This window comes from Lepidochelys kempii, chromosome 24 (genome assembly GCF_965140265.1).
Source record: "Lepidochelys kempii isolate rLepKem1 chromosome 24, rLepKem1.hap2, whole genome shotgun sequence".
In the NCBI taxonomy this organism is placed as follows: Eukaryota; Metazoa; Chordata; order Testudines; family Cheloniidae; genus Lepidochelys; species Lepidochelys kempii.
The window spans coordinates 18,562,390-18,580,856 of record NC_133279.1 but is presented as its reverse complement, the minus strand read 5'-3'; the positions used below and the strand labels follow the sequence as shown (position 1 = coordinate 18,580,856).

Here is an 18,467-nt window from a genome sequence, read left to right as displayed (position 1 = left end):
ACCTGCATGGCTGTATCCATACAGACGGCGTGTTTACACATACAGGGATGCAGGCTGAAGGCACAGTGCATTTTCAGGCTGCTGAAGCCGGTCCGGCTCGGACTTCGCTATCTGAGCCACTTCCATTGATTCGGCTTCACCCTCCCGTGCCCAAGACATTTACCCGATTTCATGAACCCCCAGCCAGGGGGACACGCGCTGCAAATCGGGAGCTGCCTGCTTCCAGTTAAGCAGGTAAGAGCCTTGGGTCTGAGGTCAGAGGGCCCCGACAAAGATTAGCCCCAAAGGCCCCCAGCTGCAGCAGTACCAGTCCCCCGGGGCCCAGGACCACTCACAGCCGCCTCCCTTCAGCTGAAGACGTGCACCTCTGCGGGTGTCCTGGTGGTTTGGATTTGCCCCAAAGCTGCAGCTTATCTCCTCGCACCAGTCCTGACTCCTGTTCCAAATGCAGACAGCGGTACAGGGCCTGCCAGCCACCACCTCCCTCACACACACCCCATCCCAGACCACTGCAAGACTTAGAATACCCCACGGATAAGAACAGCCCCGTGCCTCACTCCCTGAGCCAGCCAGTCCCCCACCCCGGGAAAGGCCCTGAATCCCATTCCCCACCCCACTCTGAGCCAGCCCACCCCCTGGCTGCTGCTCCCAGATGGGAATTCCCCCTTAGTATGACTCTCATACACACAGCCCCACCTATCCCATAGCTGGGCCTGCATCTGAGAGATCACGGCCACCACCCCAACCTGGCCCACAGCTCCACAGGAACTGGCCAACATCATGTACTACAGCCCTGCGCCAGTCCCAGGCCTGGTGCCGTCAATGGCAGCAGCTCCCCGTTGGCCCCGGGGGGGGAAACCAAACACTGTCGCTAATAAATGCTTCGTATCTCAGAAAACACCTGTTACTCACCAGACACAGCTGGTAAATGACTCACCACCATCACATAGTGAGTTGGCAGCAAAGCTACCAATGGAACATAGGAGTCCTGGCTCCCAGCCCCCTGCTCTAACCACTAGACACTGCTCCACTCCCAGAGCTGGGATAGAACCCAGGAGTCCTGGCTCCCAGTCCAGCCCCCTTAAGAACTGGCCCATTCTCCTCCTCCAGCAGAGCTGCAAGCCTGTGTCCATCCAGGCTGGGGGCACACAAAGCATGGTATCTGGGCAGAGATTTGGGGGACATGGATGCAAATCCAGCCCACGCACACAAAGGCCCCATGTCCCCTGCTACAGAGATGAGGATAGCAGACGGCTCAGAGCAATGCAGCCCAGTTCTCCCCGCATTTCCAGGCTGCTGGGTAAGATGCCACCTCCTCTGCTTCACAGACAGTAACCTACTGTCCCTACCACAGCTGCCTTCCTGTCTGGCTGGGAGGACATGCGACACTGTTTCCTGCACACACACCCAGAGATACACCCAGACAATGCAGAAAAGGGAAAGCAACATGCCTGGGTCAGCAGAGAGTAAAGGACAGAGGGATTGGAGCTGGGGAGGCTTCCACGCACTGAACAGGGACGGGGAGAGAATTGGTCATACTTTAATCACTGTGGCTGGCCTGGCTCAGCACACTACAGCCTGGATAGAACATAGAATCATAGAATATCAGGGTTAGGAGGGACCTCAGGAGGTCATCCAGTCCAACCCCCTGCTCAAAGCAGGACCGATTCCCGACTAAATCATCCCAGCCAGGGCTTTGTCATGCCTGACCTTAAAAACCTTCTAGGGAAGGAGATTCCACCACCTCCCTAGGTAACGCATTCCAGTGTTTCACCACCCTCCTAGTGAAAAAGCTTTTCCTAATATCCAACCTAAATCTCCCCCACTGCAACTTGAGACCATTACTCCTTGTTCTGTCATCTGCTACCACTGAGAACAGTCTAGAGCCATCCTCTTTGGAACCCCCTTTCAGGTAGTTGAAAGCAGCTATCAAATCCCCCCTCATTCTTCTCTTCTGCAGGCTAAACATCCCCAGTTCCCTCAGCCTCTCCTCATAAGTCATGTGTTCCAGTCCCCTAATAATTTTTGTTTCCCTCCGCTGGACTCTTTCCAATTTTTCCACATCCTTCTTGTAGTGTGGGGCCCAAAACTGGACACAGTCCTCCAGATGAGGCCTCACCAACGTCGAATAGAGGGGAACGATCACGTCCCTCGATCTGCTGGCAATGCCCCTACTTATACATCCCAAAATGCCATTGGCCTTCTTGGCAACAAGGGCACACTGTTGACTCATATCCAGCTTCTCGTCCACTATAACCCCTAGGTCCTTTTCTGCAGAACTGCTGCCGAGTCATTTGGTTCCTAGTCTGTAGTGGTGCATTGGATTCTTCCGTCCTAAGTGCAGGACTCTGCACTTGTCCTTGTTGAACCTCATCAGATTTCTTTTGGCCCAATCCTCCAATTTGTCTAGGTCCCTCTGAACCCAGGAGTCCTGCTCCCAGTCACCCCCCCAGTCCAATAGGCCTCACTCCCCTCCCAGAGCTGAGATAGAACCCAGGAGTCCTGGCTCCCAGCCACCCACCCTCCGGCTAACCACTAGACCCCACTCTTCTCCCAGGGCCCCTGTCTCAGGCTGGCTGTGGGATACACTACTTTCCCTTGTGGCTCCCTCCTCCGCTAGCTCTGCCGAACCAGAACCTTTTGAGCTGCAATTTCCCCTCTTCAGCCCCTCCAAAGAAAACCCGGGTTGTAAACTGTGACTCAGGACACCTGGGTTCACTTCCCAGCCCTGCTGCTGGCTCCCTGTGTGACCAGGGCCAGTTCCTGCGTCGCCCAGAACCAAACTCCCCAGCTGCAACGTGGGGAGATGATCCTGCCTTTGGCCACTTAGACGGCTAACATTTTGGGCCAAGGATTGCGCCCAGCTCTGTGTCTGCACAGCACCACGCCTGACTGGGGGGGCCCTTGCAATCTCAGCCTGCGGGCCAGCACCCAGCACAATGGGGGAGCCCCTGATATGGCTGGGGGCAGCTGCAGGCATCCGGCACAATGTGGGGGGACTCGTTTTGATCTCGGCTAGTGGGAGCCTATACAGCGCCCAACAGGACTGCCCCCCCGCCCCCAATCACGCCCAGCCCCTCCACTGCATTTTGGCTGGGAGGGCGAGGTCTGTGCAGCACCCAGCATGAGGGGGGAGTGGGGCCCCTCAGCCCTGTGTAACAAACAAACCCTAATTGCACCATCCCTGCGCTCCACTTAGATCAGTTTGATAAACGAGAGAGGAAAAGGCTCCAGGCAGATTTTTTGCCTGATGATTTTGCTGCAGAAGAAAAGGGTTTTTTTGTTCCCAGCCAGCTAAGGGATCTTTGCGAGAGAGAAAGACACACACAAAGGACAGACGGCCACAGGGCCGAGACACACAAAGGACAGACCGCCAATGGGACAGACACACAGACTGTTTCACTTTTTAAAAATAGCCATAGCTGCTGAGGGACTAGCCTGGCAAATGCACCCATCCCCAAACCCCTCTCCACTCCGGCTTTCAGAGCCCTCTCTTAGGATTTGTCCCGCAGCGAGGACCATTATCCCAGCGAGCCAGGCACGCAGACCCCCTACCCGTAATGGGAAGCGACAGAGCCCTCTCGAGCTGTGCGCCACAGTCAGTCTAATTCTAAGAGCGTGAATGAAGCGGCCCCTAATTTAATAAGAAACCAGATCGAGCGTGAGGCGGGAGCATTAAAAATTCAGTTTTACATGAGGGGAAAAACAAAAACCTGAAACCGAAAAGGAGGAGGCGGAGGGTAATTGCAGAGCTGCATTATATCCTCCATTGCTCGGGGAAGCTCCCAGAGACCCGACTGAGCTGAGATCAACCTGGACTTAGTAGGGGGCTTGGTTATCCCCTTTTTCCTAGCTTTATAATTACAGTCTCTAACCCAAATCCCCCTCTTTTCCCTTCTCAAATCTACATTGCTAACTAGCACTGTTGTGTTGCTGTTAAATGGGCCCCACAGCCCAGAGGTGCATCTCAGAGCCAGGTAAGAGAGCCCTGTAAAAACAGCCCCCGTGCGCCACCCCACCCCAGAAGCAGCCACATCTCAGCACAGCAGGTACAAGGTAAACACAAGCAGCTGGTATTGCCAGCCTGGACCACACCCCCAAGCTGTGGTGCTAAGAGGCACCTGTTCCTCATCAGGAACATTTTGGGAGGGGGCAGCAAACAGAGAAGGGGGACCAGGATTGTGTCTGACTCTCCCTCTCCCTGCCTCCAGCTGAGTCAACAGGACCAGACAGCAGCAGCGGGGCTGCAAATGCACAAGCGTCTCCAGCTGGACCAGCCTGGCAGCCACCACGATTCCCGCACCAGCTTCACGCACCCAGATAAGATTCCCACCACTGCGGGTGAGCCAGGGAGGGGGCTAGCGGCCCCCCGCCATCCCCCCCCATGTTGCTTCAGTCAGCTCTGTGGACAATGCTGGCTCCGCGTCGCAACGGGGTGGGGCGGGGCGATCTACAGGCTCCAGCAGCGGTAAGAAGCAAGTTACATGTAAAATCACCTTCCCACTGGGCAGTTCAGGTGCCAGGTGCCAGTCTTGGCCGGGGGGAGGAGACAAGGCCCTGAAGTGCTGGGTGCTCCAGTGTGAGGCAGGGGCATGGGGTGGGACAGCAGCCAGATGGAAACACGCATTGGGAAGAGAGGATGACAAGACACCCCAATGCATAGATAGGGGAGGAGACGCTCCGGCCATTGTTAGGGGCTCGGAGCCAGGACTCCTGGGTTCTATCCCTGACTCTGGGAGGGGAATGGGGTTTAGTGGGTTAGAGCAGGTGTGGTTGGAAGCCAGGACTCCTGGGTTCTATCCCAGCTTTGGGAGGAGCACCATTCCAATAGCTCTAGCTACAAGAATGGATGGGGGCCCAGTTAACCTAGTTTGCCCTCTTGGCTGGCGTCACACAGCAGGTCAGACAAGATATTCACAACAGTCCCTTTTGGCTTGGACAATCTATGAATAACCCAGGCCAGGGAACGACACTCGGCAATTCACCCTTTGCAGCTGAGCGTTAACACAGGGATGACACTAACGTGCACTGAGGCCCTCAGGACTGCGGGGCAGGGACTGTCTCATCATGTGTTTCTCCCCCCCAAATACAGCCTCTCGGCACTACTGCAAAGGGTGAGCAGCCCGCACAGGAAACAGCAGCGAGAGGGGCCCAGACACAGGAGCCTTTCACATTCCCAGCTCTGCTGCGATGCAGGGAACCAAACACGAGACTTGCAGCATCCATGGGCTGGCAGGAGGCAGGTTCCAGTTCCCTGGTCAGCAGCCATATCAAGGGAGTGATTTCTGATCCGGGATGGGGGCAAGGCGTCACCCCAAAGGGCTCTGGGGGAGCTGAGCACATTCCCCGGCCTCAACTGTGCTCAGACAACATTTAGCCTGGTCTGCACATTTAGCCTGGTCTGCATGCGCCTCGTAGCCATGGCTATACAAAGGACACACTAATCCTTAATGAATACAGATTTAATGCCAGTTATCCTCAGGGATCGGCCCTGGGTCCAGTTCTGTTCAATATCTTCCTCAATCATTTAGATAATGGCATAGCGAGTACACTTATAACATTTGCTGACGATATCAAACTGGGAGGGGTTGCAAGTGCTTTCGAGGATAGGATTAAAATTCAAAATGATATGGACAAACCGGAGAAATGGTCTGAAGTAAATAGGTTAAAATTAAATAAGGACAAATGTAAAGTACTCCATTTAGGAAGGAACAACTAGTTGCACACACACTAAATGGGAAATGACTGCCCAGGAAGGAGTATTGCAGAAAGGGATCTGGGGGTCATAGTGGATCACAAGCTAAATATGAGTAAATTGTGTAACTGTTGCATAAAAAGCAAACATCATTCTGAGATGTCTTAGCAGGAGTGTTGTAAACAAGACAAGAAGTAATTCTTCCGCTCTACTGATTAGGCCTCAACTGGAGCATTGTGTCCAGTTCTGGGCGCCACATTTCAGGAAAGATCTGGACAAATTGGAGAAAGTCCAGAGAAGAGCAACAAAAATGATTAAAGGTCTGGAAAACATGACCTATGAGGGAAGACTGAAAAAATTGGATTTGTTTAGTCTGAAGAGACGAGACGACTCAGAGGGGACACGGTAACAGTTTTCAAGTACATAAAAGGTTGTTACAAGGAGGAGGGAGAAAAAATATTCTCCATAACCTCTGAGGCTAGGACAAGAAGCAATGGGCTTAAATTGAAGCAAGGGAGGTTGAGGTTGGATATTAGGAAAAACTTCCTAAGTGTCAGAATGGTTAAGCACTGGAATAAATTGCCCAGGGCGGTTGTGGGATCTCCATCATTGGAGATTTTTAAGATCAGGTTAGACAGACACCTCTCAGGGATGATCTAGAGAATACCTCATCCTGCCTTGAATGCAGGGGGCTGGACTAGAGGACCTTCTTGAGGTCCCTTCCAGTCCTATGATTCTGATTGCTAGAGGCCCCAACAGAAATCAGGACTCCTGCCCCCCGAGACCGAGGTCAGAAGTCCCCATCATACTGGGTGCTGCAGACACGGGAAGAGACTCCCAGAACGTCCAGTCTCAACAGACCAAGGCAGGATCATTATCCTGCATTACCGATGGGAACGGAGGGCTGCAGTGACTCTCCCAAGGTCATCCAGCGAGTCTGGCAGCGCTGGGAAGAGAACCCAGGTGTGACACGTCTCATCCCAGCTCTTTAACAAGGCCACTCTGCCCAGGCTCCGATCAGGGCCTGAGGAGCCAGCTGATCCTGGTGCATGTTTGCTGTCTGGGGAAGGGAGAGGCAGCGGATCAAAGCAACCCACACTGATTATGACCGACCACTTCTTAACCTTCCCCTGGAGACGCTGAATGCAGGGAGGGGCACGGGCAAAGGCCGCTTTCCCAGCCCCCGAATCAATCTTCTCTTCTCCGAGCCCTTCCCACTTTGTTTACAGCACCAGAACCGGACGCAGTATCCAGTGACGGCCTCACCCATGTTGTACATAGAGATAACACCTCCACCCTGCTCTGGCTTGCTATTCTCCTGCCCAGACACCCCAGGGACCCATTCACTCCCCCTTAGCGACAGCATCGGCTGCCAGCTCATGCCCAGATGACCCTCGAAACCTTTCCAGGATACAAGCCACCAGCGTAAGCCAGATTCTTTACATCCAACAGGTAGGGAAACCATGCGAGACAGCAACGGTCATTTTTCTAGATGTTAAGGCCAGAGGGGCCATTCCCCATCCCCAGAGGGGACATCGCAGGCCAGCAAGTTTCACCCAGTGACCCTGCACTGAGCCCAATCACCTGCATTTGGCAAAAGCCCCTTCCAGAAAGGCCCCCGCTCTGGGTCCGAGATGGAGCCACGGCCCTCGGGAGTTTGTTCCCCTAGTGACCCCCTCAATGTCAGACTGCTGCCTCCTGTCGCAGCTGGGATTTGTCTGGTGGCAGCTGCCAGCCCCTGGCTCCTCTGCCTTCCTTTGCTAGCTCCGTGGCTGCAGCTCGCAGGATATCTCCCCGGGATGGCGCTCAAACCCCATAACCAAGTCAGCTCTCAACCAGATTGCACTGCGTCCATCTCTCCCCATCAGACCTTTTTCTCCAGCCTTAGATCGTTTCTGGGGCTCGTCTCTGCCCCCTCTTCAGCTTTTCCACAGGCGCCCCCAGAACGGGACGCAGAATTCCAGGATCCGTCTCACCAAGACAGAGGTAAAATCACCTCCCTGCTCATACACCTGAGGACTGTGACTTGCCCATGGCCACCCAGTGGCCCAAAGCTGGGAGAGAACCCAGGAGTTTTGGCTCCCAACTCTAAACCACGAGACCCCACTCCCCTCCCAGAGCTGGGAGAGAACCCAGGAGTCCTGGCTCCCAACTCCCCCACCCCTAACCACTAGACCTAGGGTGATCAGATGTCCCGATTTTATAGGGACAGTCCCGATATTCTGGGCTTTGTCTTATATAGGCACCTATTACCCACCACCCCGTCCCAATTTTTCACGCTATCTGCTCACCCTAACTGGACCCCACTCCCCTCCCAGAGCTGGGAGAGAACCCAGCTGAACCCAGGGTCTGAACCATAAAGGCCATCCAATCCGGAGCACAACGGGCAGGAGAAGAGTCTGCAGCCCTGGGGAATCCGGGAAGGGGACGATGGGGGGTGTGTGCCAGGCCAATCAATATGGTTTAATAAATATAACCCACAAGATGCAGCAAGCAGCCCCTGGGGCGGGGGTAATTTAGATTCTCCCTCGTTTTTTAAACACATGCAAATGATGGGGGAGGGGAGAAGTAGGTCACCCACCAGGAGGCTGCCCTGCATGGTGAGGGCGGGGCAGTGCTGTTTGATGTAGTCACAGCAGGCAGACAAAGCGGTTTCAGTGGAAGGGGCCTGGCAGCAGACATCCACTCCCCTATCTGCCTGGTGCCAGACTGCGGACAGGGTGGGGGAGAGAACTAACCCCTGGAAGGCAGGCCAGAGGGTGCGGGGCGGGGGCAGGTGATAGGCTGGGAGAAGGCACAGCTGCCTGCAGGTCAGCAGGGGGACACAGGAGCCCCTGAGAGAGTAACTGAAGGGGGGGCTCCCTGCAATCTCCCCACGACTGCACCCCCCACCTGGCAGACCTGTCCCTGCTCCCTGAGTCCCTTCCCTGGGAAGCCAGTCACAGCCCTGCCACCCCAAGGCCAGCACTGGAGGATCAACGAGACGCAACTCTGCACTTCAGAGAGGCAGGTGTCCAACGACAAGGGGAGGGCGGGTATCCCCGTTTTACAGACAGGAAACCGAGGGACAAGCAGGAAGGACACTTGGCTAATCTTACAATGCCAGAGCCGGGGACAGAACCCAGGAGTCCTGGCTCCCAGCCCCCCTGCTCTAACCACAAGACCGCACTCCCCCTGAGCTTGGGTTAGAATCCGGGAGTCCTGGCTCAGCACTGTAGCTGCAGAGGACAGAGCAGTCTCTCCTCACATTATGCCGCCACATCCCTCGCCGTGCAGCTGCAATGAGCCCCCATCTCAGCCCAAGAGTCACTTCCAGGAAGGCAGCATCACAGCTGCGGCGCAGGGTGGGGGTTGCACGTCTGCCAGGATTACGCTCCCTGTCCCGCAGGGCCCGGGGGGACACCCCAGTTCAGGGAGATCTCTACGAGCAGAGACAGCGCTTCACAGCTCATCTCTTCAGTTCATTACTGAGAAGCCCCTTCCTCCTCCCTTCCCCCACTGCCAGACACAGCAAACAGGGCTACAACACAGCCCCTGCTCTAAACACCAACCCATTGAGAGAACCCAGGAGTCCGGGCTCCCAGCCCCCATTCCCCACTAATGCAGGAGGTGGCCACGCAGTCCCCTGGCCAGGGTATCTCAGGAATGTTGGGCATTGGAGACAAAGGCAGGGCGGAGCTGGGAGTAAGGCTGGAACAGAGAGGCGGGAGTGGGAGGGGGGTGCAGAGACAGGGCACAGCACAGCACAGCGGGGACTACGGAGTGGGTTGTACCCAGGGACAGACAGTACTGGGATGCAGCTGCTCCCTGCAGCCTCTCCCACTCCCTTCGGCCAGTGCAAACAAAGTCAATGGGCTTTGCATTGGCTGCTTGTCCCAATGCAGCAGGGCCCCAGTGCAAAGGGGTCAGTGCAGGCAACGTCTCTGCCATGGCCCCCCAGCCTCCAGCACCGTCCCTGGCAACAGTGGTCTCTTTGGTGTCTGGCTTCTAACTATTGGTACAGTCTGGGCCGTGAAATACCAGCTCTGTACCAGCCAGCCGCTGCCTTTTCCTGGGCCTCCGATCCCAGCGGTAGCGAGGGGAGGGCGATCCCCTCTGGCTATTCAGACTGAGCTCTTTGGGTAGGGACCATCCCCCGGGACCCCTGCAGCTCCCGGCACGATGGGGGTGGACAGGTGCCGTCACAATACAAATGACGCCAGGCTCACCGGCTCTGCCCAAGGACAGGCTCCCGTAGGCGAGGTGCTAACCTGGGGCTCAGGACGCCTGGGTTCTAGTCTCAGCTCCTTGTACATGTCACTGAATCTCCCTGTGCCTCTGTTTCCCCATCTGTGGATTGGGGCAGTTCCCAACCTCACAGAGGCGCAGGGAGGCCAGCCAAGTCCACTGATCTTTGCAAGCTCCTGGATGCTTAAGGCTCAAATCCCACCCAGTGGACAGGACCCCGGGATTCACTCCAGCTCAAAATGGGGGTGAGCTGCTGTACAGCCAGAACATGCCACAGACGTTTGCCCCGTCACCAAGGCAGGAGGAGGCAAAGGTGCAGTGCTGGGGGAAACCGGGACCTCGGCCTGATGGGGACTCTGACCCAGCCTGCACTGGGAGCGGGGGTGTCGCCATGCCATTCCTGCAGCTCTAGGGCCAGCTGCAAGTTTTCTCCCATTGAAATGGGATTTTTGCAAACCCAACTTTGTCGAAACCCAGAAGCTGCCCAGTGCGATGTCTGGGTTTGACCAATTCCTCTCGACTTTTGGTGAAAATAGATTTAAAAAACCTGATTTTCAAAAAGCCCCATTCTCTTTAACCCTCCCGCAAAGCCTTTCCCAAGGAAAAGAGCTACTTTTGGGATGAGCTCTAGTGTTGGCACCAGTGCAGACAGACAGACAGACACACGCACCCAGAACAGAGGGGGTGGACGGGTGTGATTCATGGAGCAGGATGAATCGGAGCATCCGGGGGTTTCCCAGGGCCACGTGGCCAGCAGGAGAGGAAGGGGTTAATGCTCCCAGGCTGGGCCCTGAGCCTGCCTTTCTGTGTGTCTGGCTCAGCCAGGGTGTGCTGGGCTCAAGGGGAGTGGACAGGGGAGGGGAGTGGGGCTGCTGGGGTTCTCAATGACCGAGGCACCCAATGACAAGCTGGCACACAGGGCTCAGCGTGGCTCAGGTTTGGCCCAGCTGCCCCCATCATGGTGCCAAACCCGTGCCGTGCTGCAACCAGGCCCAGCAGGTCAAAAGCCCAGACTGGCAGTGGGGCCCAGCCCTCTGAGCCATTGGAGCAGCTGCTGCCTGGTGGGTGCGGAGGGGTGGGGGGAACTCTTTCTTGCACCCCCCCCCATCCCACCTGGCTGGCCTCCTTTTCCAGCTCTCCCCTCCACACAAGGGCCGTGTTTCCCTCCCCAACGGGATGGGGCCTTCATGGGACACCAAACTCCAAAGGAGAGTGCAGCAAAAGCAGTTTGGGAACCTGTGGGCTAGAGCGCACTTGGCCCCCCTGAAGCAGGCAGACCTGCACTCCCTAAGCACAGGGTGCCCAATACACACCCTACATTCCTACACACCCTCCTCCTGACACAACCTGTATCCCTACAGCAAAGCTGTACACGCAGTGACTGCAAGTTGCCAGTAGGACCTGTGCCCGCAGAATGTTCCCTAAGCACACCGCACGCACTCTGCCTTTCTCAGCAGGATATTTTACATCTAGAGCACCTGGGTGTACCGCGAAAGGCCCCCACCCTCCTGCAGAACCGCCCCTCACAGAGGGTATGCCTAATGTCCCTAGACAGGGCCCGTACAGGCCCCCAACCCAGCAGCCTGCCACCAGACCAGGGAGACAGGCAGCCAGCTGGGGGCCCTCTCTCCGCTATACCCGCCTAGGGCAATAGTCGCACTGGGCTGAAGCCAAGCGCATGCAGGTGCAGCAGAAAGGAGCCGCGTGCGTGTAGGGTCCATTTTAACATCCCCTGTATACACAGGGGCAGTGCATGTGATGGGGACATCACACATTTCAGCCCCAGAGTCCATCAAATTTGGCTTCCCCTCCCTTTCAACGATTGAAGTCATTTCCATCAGCAGTGAGGGAGCAGAGGTCACACTGACGCCAGGACCGGCTGCACTGCATGTCTCCCGCAAGAATAGCTGGGATGCTCAGAGCAGCCAAGCGGGGTCAGACCAATGCACAGATGCTGGAACTGGAGGTGCTGGAGAACAGTCAGGAGTTTTCATTCCACAAAGCCAGGATGGTGTCCCTAGCCTCAGTTTGTCAGCAGCTAGGAATGGGCAACGGGGGATGGATCACTTGATGATTCCCTGTTCTGTTCATTCCCTCTGGGGCACCTGGCACTGGCCACTGTCTGAAGACAGGATACTGGATGGGATGGACCTTTGATCTGACCCACTATAGCAGTTCTTATGTTCTAAAGCATTTTCCAACCAAGCTAAAATTCCAGTTTCCTGGGGTGTATGGTTTTGGGGGGGGGGGGTTGTTTTGCTGTTTTCCCTCCAGGTCAACCCAGAAAAATCCAAAACATGAAAATTTTCAATCCATTTTGTCAAAAACCCACAAAGAAAATGAAGTTTTCCCAGGAGTTCCCGTTTCCCTTGAAAAGCCAGGGGGCTGATTAGACTAAGAAAAAAAGACTTCAGAGGCAAGATTTGTTTGTAGCTAAAATGGCAGAGCAGCCCATAGGAAATAAGGACAGGGCTGTGCTCGGCCATTATATGGCCTCCTTTGCTGTCTTAGCAGAGCTTCCCACAACATCTACCCCCCACTCCTATGAGCTAGGGGCAAGAGCACCTCCTCATGTTGCAGGTTGGGAACCAAGACCCGGGCGTGGGGTGCATCGACACAGCAACTGGGTGTGACTGCCGCACACACCAGCATAGCTTGCCCTGAGCTAGCGGCAGCCCGGACTAAACCCCCGCGTACAATCACACCCAGGACAGGGACCCCTTCACATCCCTGAGCGGCACGGCTGTGCTGGCAGATGTCTGTGGTGTTCGCAAACACACACACGCACACCTGGTCTCCGCTAGAAGCCAGTAGTGCGATAGATCCCAAGGCCAGAAGGGCCCTTGGGATCATCTGGCCTGACCTCCTGGATGACACAGGTCAGAGACCTGCCCCACAATCGTTCCTATTGGAGTCCAGGCATTTTTTAACCCATCTAGATTTAAGAATTGCCACCTTGATTTAAAAACCCGCCATACCTCTTGGTGAATTGCTCCAGCCAAGGGTTAGTTTCCTTCTCTGCCTGCCCCAGATGAACAGGTTCACCTTATTTCCAGTCTGAATCGTTACACGGGGGTGAGGCCTACCAAGGACAGTGAGACCAGGATAAAGGTGGCACCCACAGAGCTCACTTTGCTTCGCACAACAGGAAGTGGTGATACCCGCTATAACTGAACTCCCATTCGCGCTGCAGGCTCCAGAGGGGTGGGGCACTGGTTCTGGGGTCCTAGCCAGCTGGACTGCAGGGTCCCATTGCTCAGCGGGACAGGGACCAAGCTCTACCCAGAACGTGGGGCCCACCCAGAGCAGGACTGGGCCAAGGAGTCGCCGATCCTGGTGCCATGTTAGCGACAGAGGCGAAACCTTCTAGTATGGACAAGGCCTGTGTCACAGGGGGCAGAACAACAGAACCCAGGTGTCCGAGCACCAGCTGGAGCATGGGGGAGGGGCCGGCGTCAGGGTTAGGGGCCTTCCGCTAGCCTAGTTAGCCTAGTGTTTACACGGAGCTGAAAGCAGAGTGAGTTTAGCGGAGTCGCTCCCAGTCTCGGTTTCAGAGACCTCGGAGTAGGAGTTCACTTTCCCCCGAGATCCACAGTTTCTGCGATACCTTTCTCCTGCGCCAACGCCCCAGGCTCTCCTGGGATCCGGTGACTTCACACAGCTGTTCCCACGGGCCCCACGCTCCGGACGCAAGGCAGAGCCGGCCCCCTGCGCCATCAGCCGCTGTCCTGCCCCGGGGCTGCGAGCCCTTTTCACAGCTCCCAAGGGTCGTGGGGCGGGACGCGATGTCCCAACAGCCCCACGCCGGGACAATGGGGGGCCAGGGACCCCACCCGCTCGCTCCAGTGTGGGGAGCCGCCGGGGTAAAAGAGGTTCCCCCCGCGGGCTGAAATTCCCCACATTCCTTCGGGCAGAGGGGGGGCAATAGGCACTGACCCCCCCCTTCAGCTGAGCAGAGTCCGAAGGCTACGCCCCCGCCTCCCGGCGCCCAGCCAGAGAAACAGGTTCCCTGAACCTCGCCATCTTGGGAACAGAGAAAGTTTATCCAGGGAGAGGGCAGATGCCAAGGGCCGGAGTTCGGGGGTGGGGGCAAGACCGAGGGGGCGCGGGACAGGGGGGAGGTGGCAGAACTGGGGGGGCATCGGGGGCGAGTGAGGGGGGCGAAGGCGGGATGGGGATGCAAGGGGTTAGGAGGGATCGGGAGGGGGGACGCAGGAGGGACCAGGGGAACTGGGGGCGCAGGGGGGATTGGGGAGGTCTGGAGGGGGATGGGGCGCAGGGGAGATCGGGGGTCTGGAGGGATCGGGGGGCTATGGGGGGATCGGGGGGGGACACAGGATGGGGGGCGCAGGGGGACTGGCGAGGTCTGGAGGGGGATGGGGCGCAGGGGAGGATCGGGGGGTCTGGAGGGACCGGAGGGCGCAGAAGGGGTCTGACGCGGGATGGGGGACGCAGGAGGGATCGGGGGGACGCCTCCCTTACCGCTCAGCAGGCACCAGAAGACGAGGCTGCGGGGCGCGCCCATGGGACGCAGGGGGCCCCGCTGGGCTCGACCCCGGCTCGGTGTCCGGCCGCGTCCCTCTGTCCGGCCGGCGCCGCTGTGTCCGTCCTGCCCCGCACCGCTGCCCCGGTCTCCTCGGCGCCCGCCTGCCAGAGCCCAGCCCAGCCCAGTCATGCGCCCGGCCCGGCCCGGCCCGGCCCCAGCGCTAGCCCCGCCCCGCCCCGCCCCGTCCCCACCCGGCACCCCGCCCCCGGGCCGGCTCCCCCCACCCAGCCTGCGGACTCGGGGGGCTCCGGCCCGCGCGCGCCCCCAGCCCTTAGCAACCGGGGCTCAGTCCCCCCTGCCCCAGCCCGGCACTCAGCGCCTCAGCCCCCCCGGGCACGGACCCTCCCCCCAGCCCTCAGGTGGGGATCCCCAGGCGGGGGCACCTCGGGGCTCAGGCGCCTCCCGGCCCCTAAAGCCCCCTCCACGGTCAGACCTGGACCCAAGCCCGCCGCGGCGGAGTCGCAGTCCAGGGCACAGCAGGGTGTCCGCACCCCAGACCCCCGGCAGGGGCCGAGAACGGACCCCCCACAGGGTCTGGGGTGCAGCCATGTCCTGCCTGCACCCCCTGTGGACCCCGCAAGTCCGGCAGGGCCAGGAGCCCCCCGGCGGCCGGGATAATGATCAGCGGTGATGGGTTTATAGAGGGGGGGCTGGTTCCTCAAGGCCCCAGCACCCCACACCTGGCCTGAGCAGGAAGGGGCTCTATCAGGCTAAAGGAAAGAACCCAGGAGCCCTGGCTCCCAGACCCCTCCCACTCTAACCACTAGACCCCCCCTGTCCCTCCCAGAGCTGGGGATAGAGCCTAGGAGTCCTGGCTCCCGGACACCCCCACCATACCCACTCCCCTCCCAGAGTCAGGGAAAGAACCCAGGAGTCCTGGGGTCAGGGGAGTGATGCCCACCCTAGCAGAGACTGGAGAAGCGTGGCTTCTCCTTGCACATCCCACTGAATGCAATTGGTTACCTTTCTTGGGAGACCTACATCCCAATATCCCAGACCCCCACCTGCCCCTTGATCAGGTGCCCGCTGAGTCAGCAGCTGTCTCAGGGTAACTTGCCCAATCCCCGATTCCTGCTCCGCTGTTAGGGAACAGGGTGGTGATAGAGAAAAGCCCCACATCCCTTCCCCACACCCCTGAACCAGCCAACAGTCCTGCCCTGAGGCCAGATCAGAGTCAGTGCCGCCTGGGGAAAAGGCCCCACCTGGGGCTGGATCTGAGGCAGGGCCAGGGCTTTGTACCTCCTCAGCAGAAAGGCTGCCCTGATGGGTCAGGCCCCAAGCTGGCACCCTGGACCTCTGGGTTCGATTCCCAGCTCTGCTGGTGACTCCCTGGGTGCCCGTAGGCCAGTCCCTGCTGCTCTCCGGGCCTCTGCTCCCAGCTGGAGAGCGATCCTGCCTTTGGCTTTTAGACTGTGAGCCCATCTCATCTCCCTGTGTGTCTGCAGCCCCTGGGCGACAGGGGACCGGATCTCGGCTGGGGTCTGTGCAGCACCGAGCACCCTGGGGACCCCCCTCTCAGGGGGTAGGTGCCACCCCCAGCACAAGGGGGGGCCCAAACTCAGGGGGGGTCTGTGCAATGATCAGCACAACACAGGCCCCCATCTCCGTGGGGGGGTGGCAGCACTGTCCTAGGCGTGCCCCCTTGTGGCACAAGGTGACCCTGCAGGGCTCCTGCCGTCAGTTCCCTCCCGATTGTCCCGCTAACTCGCTGACAGCCAGAAGCACTTGGGACAATATCCCCCCTTCTTGGGGGCGGATTTATTCTGTCTCAGTACAGCCCAGCACGGCCTGTCAGGCCCCAACCCTCTTGGGCTGCTACTTCACCCTGGTTTCCAGCTCCTGGGTCCCTCTGCTCCAGGGAGCTCAGCCAGCCCAAAACAGCCCCCAACCTCGCTGGAGAGATTTTCCTACCAACCTCCTGCCTCGTCCTTGGACTTGCACCCCCACCCTGCAGTTCAGGGCACCGCAGCCCTCCTCCATGGGGCTTGGTATGATGCAGCTGGGGTCCCTCCACAGCTATCTGCCTGCGCTCATCCCCTAGGCGGGGCCTAAAGCACGGTTTTCACTTTGTCCGGGGTAGCTCCTAACTGACACCTGGCACCATTCCCCAGCTGGGCAGCTGCTCCCTTGAACAGCTGCTCCTTAAAGGGATGGCTGGCCCCGGCCTCCCTCCTCCTTAAAGGGGGCAGGTGTCACGGAGTCCCTGGGTGTTGCTCTGGAACTGCTCCCTATGAAGCCAGTCAGGACACTGGAGAAGTCTCCTTTCTGTGAGCAGGTTTCAGAGGAACAGCCGTGTTAGTCTGTATTCGCAAAAAGAAAAGGAGTACTTGTGGCACCTTAGAGACTAACCAATTTATTTGAGCATGAGCTTTCATGAGCTACAGCTAGTTCCTTGGTGAAAGTTCCTCACGAAAGCTTATACTCAAATAAATTGGTTAGTCTCTAAGGTGCCACAAGTCCTCCTTTTCTTTTTTCTTGATTAAATCACTTTCACACCCTTCAGTTGCAGTAAACTGCTTGCAAAGACTCCATGAGGATTCCTTTCCCTAGGGCTTTTCTATGCAACAATTCACCCCTCCCAGAAATTCTGCCCTTAGCCTCTTCACCTAGGGCTTGCTCTAGAGGAACACTTTCCTGAGCAACAACAGACTCTTTCTGGGTCTCCCTTACATCCAGAATTACCTCTGGCCCATCCGGTGGATTCCTACACAATCCCCTTTCAGGCAAACTCACAGACTTCCTAGATAAAAGGTTAGAAGCATTCTCCTTTCCTTTGCCACACACAAGTTCAGGAATCTTTTCCTTCTTGCTACAGGTTTCCACACCCTCAGTAGGTAACACAATCACACACCTTCATGTTCTCCTTGTGCCCTGGCTAGGATCTCACCCTGATTAGTCAGAGTTGCTGCACCCTTTCCCAGCCACACACTAGCAACAGGCAAAATACAAACACCAGAATTGTCTGGTCTCTGGGATTTTACATAGACCCTAACTGGATGCAACCTAGTTACAGGGCCATTCTCCCGAACAGACACAAACTTAGGACCCTTCCCTTTCTGGGCTTTAGCTGAATCCAGAACAAACTCTGAGACAACTACACAACCCTCAACCATCACAGGCTGAAAGGCCCCTTCTGTCTGCTCCACAGACAAAGAAGAGCCGGACACACTTTCTCCTTTCCCAGACGCACAGCTTGGGATCTCATTCCCCTGGTCCCAGCACACAAGGCTGGTCACAGACAACTGCTTGGAGATCAGGGTAGCTCCCTCCATAGGCAAGTCAATACCCCTGACAGACACAGGCACGTTTCCTTCACTGTCACACTTCTCCACACAGGTAACACGTAAGGTCCAGGGACACTCATCTTCCACTCTCCTCGCCTTCCCACCCTGCTGATGAGACAAAGCCATCACCTCACAAGGCTGCCTAGGCTCATCCAAACTTTCTTTACCAAGTCAGACGTGTTTCAGAGTAGCAATCGTGTTAGTCTGTATTCGCAAAACGAAGGGCACCTTAGAGACTTAGATCCATCCAATGAAGTGAGCTGTAGCTCACGAAAGCTTATGCTCAAATAAATTGGTTAGTCTCTAAGGTGCCACAAGTAATCCTTTTCTTTTTGCAAGTCACACGTGACTCTCAGCCAGACAGTAAAACAGAAGGTTTATTAGGAACATGGTCTAACACAGAGCTTGTAGGTGCAGAGAACAGGACCCCTCAGCTGGGTCCATTTTGGGGGAAGTGAGCCGGACAACCACGTCTGCACTTCACGTCCCCAGCCAGCCCCAAACTGAAACTCTCTTCAGCCCCTCCTCCTCTGGGCTTTGTCCCTTTCCGGAGCCAGGAGGTCACCTGATTCCTTTGTTCTCCAACCCTTTGGCTCTCACCTTGCAGGGGGGAAGGGCCCAGGCCATCAGTTGCCAGGAAACAGGGTGTCGGCCATTCTCTGTGTCCAGACCCCTGCACACACCTGCCCTCTAGGGTTCTGCAATGATCACACAC

The 18,467-nt window shown here is 57.2% G+C and overlaps 1 protein-coding gene across 5 annotated transcripts in view; it reads right to left on the bottom strand.

Moving 5' to 3' along the window:
• Positions 1-14,617, bottom strand: part of NECTIN2 (nectin cell adhesion molecule 2) — a 40,727-nt gene extending 26,110 nt beyond the window's left edge. For 2 of the 5 annotated variants that reach the window (XM_073323250.1, XM_073323252.1), the window contains exon 1: positions 14,405-14,617. In XM_073323250.1, coding sequence (XP_073179351.1) covers positions 14,405-14,597 — 193 coding nt within the window. In that variant the 5' untranslated portion in view covers positions 14,598-14,617. Of the gene's footprint in view, positions 1-2; positions 529-13,529; positions 13,904-14,404 lie in introns of those variants that run through there. The other 3 variants (XM_073323251.1, XM_073323256.1, XM_073323253.1) reach the window with 3 other exon arrangements.
• Between the last annotated feature and the right edge of the window lie 3,850 nt (positions 14,618-18,467).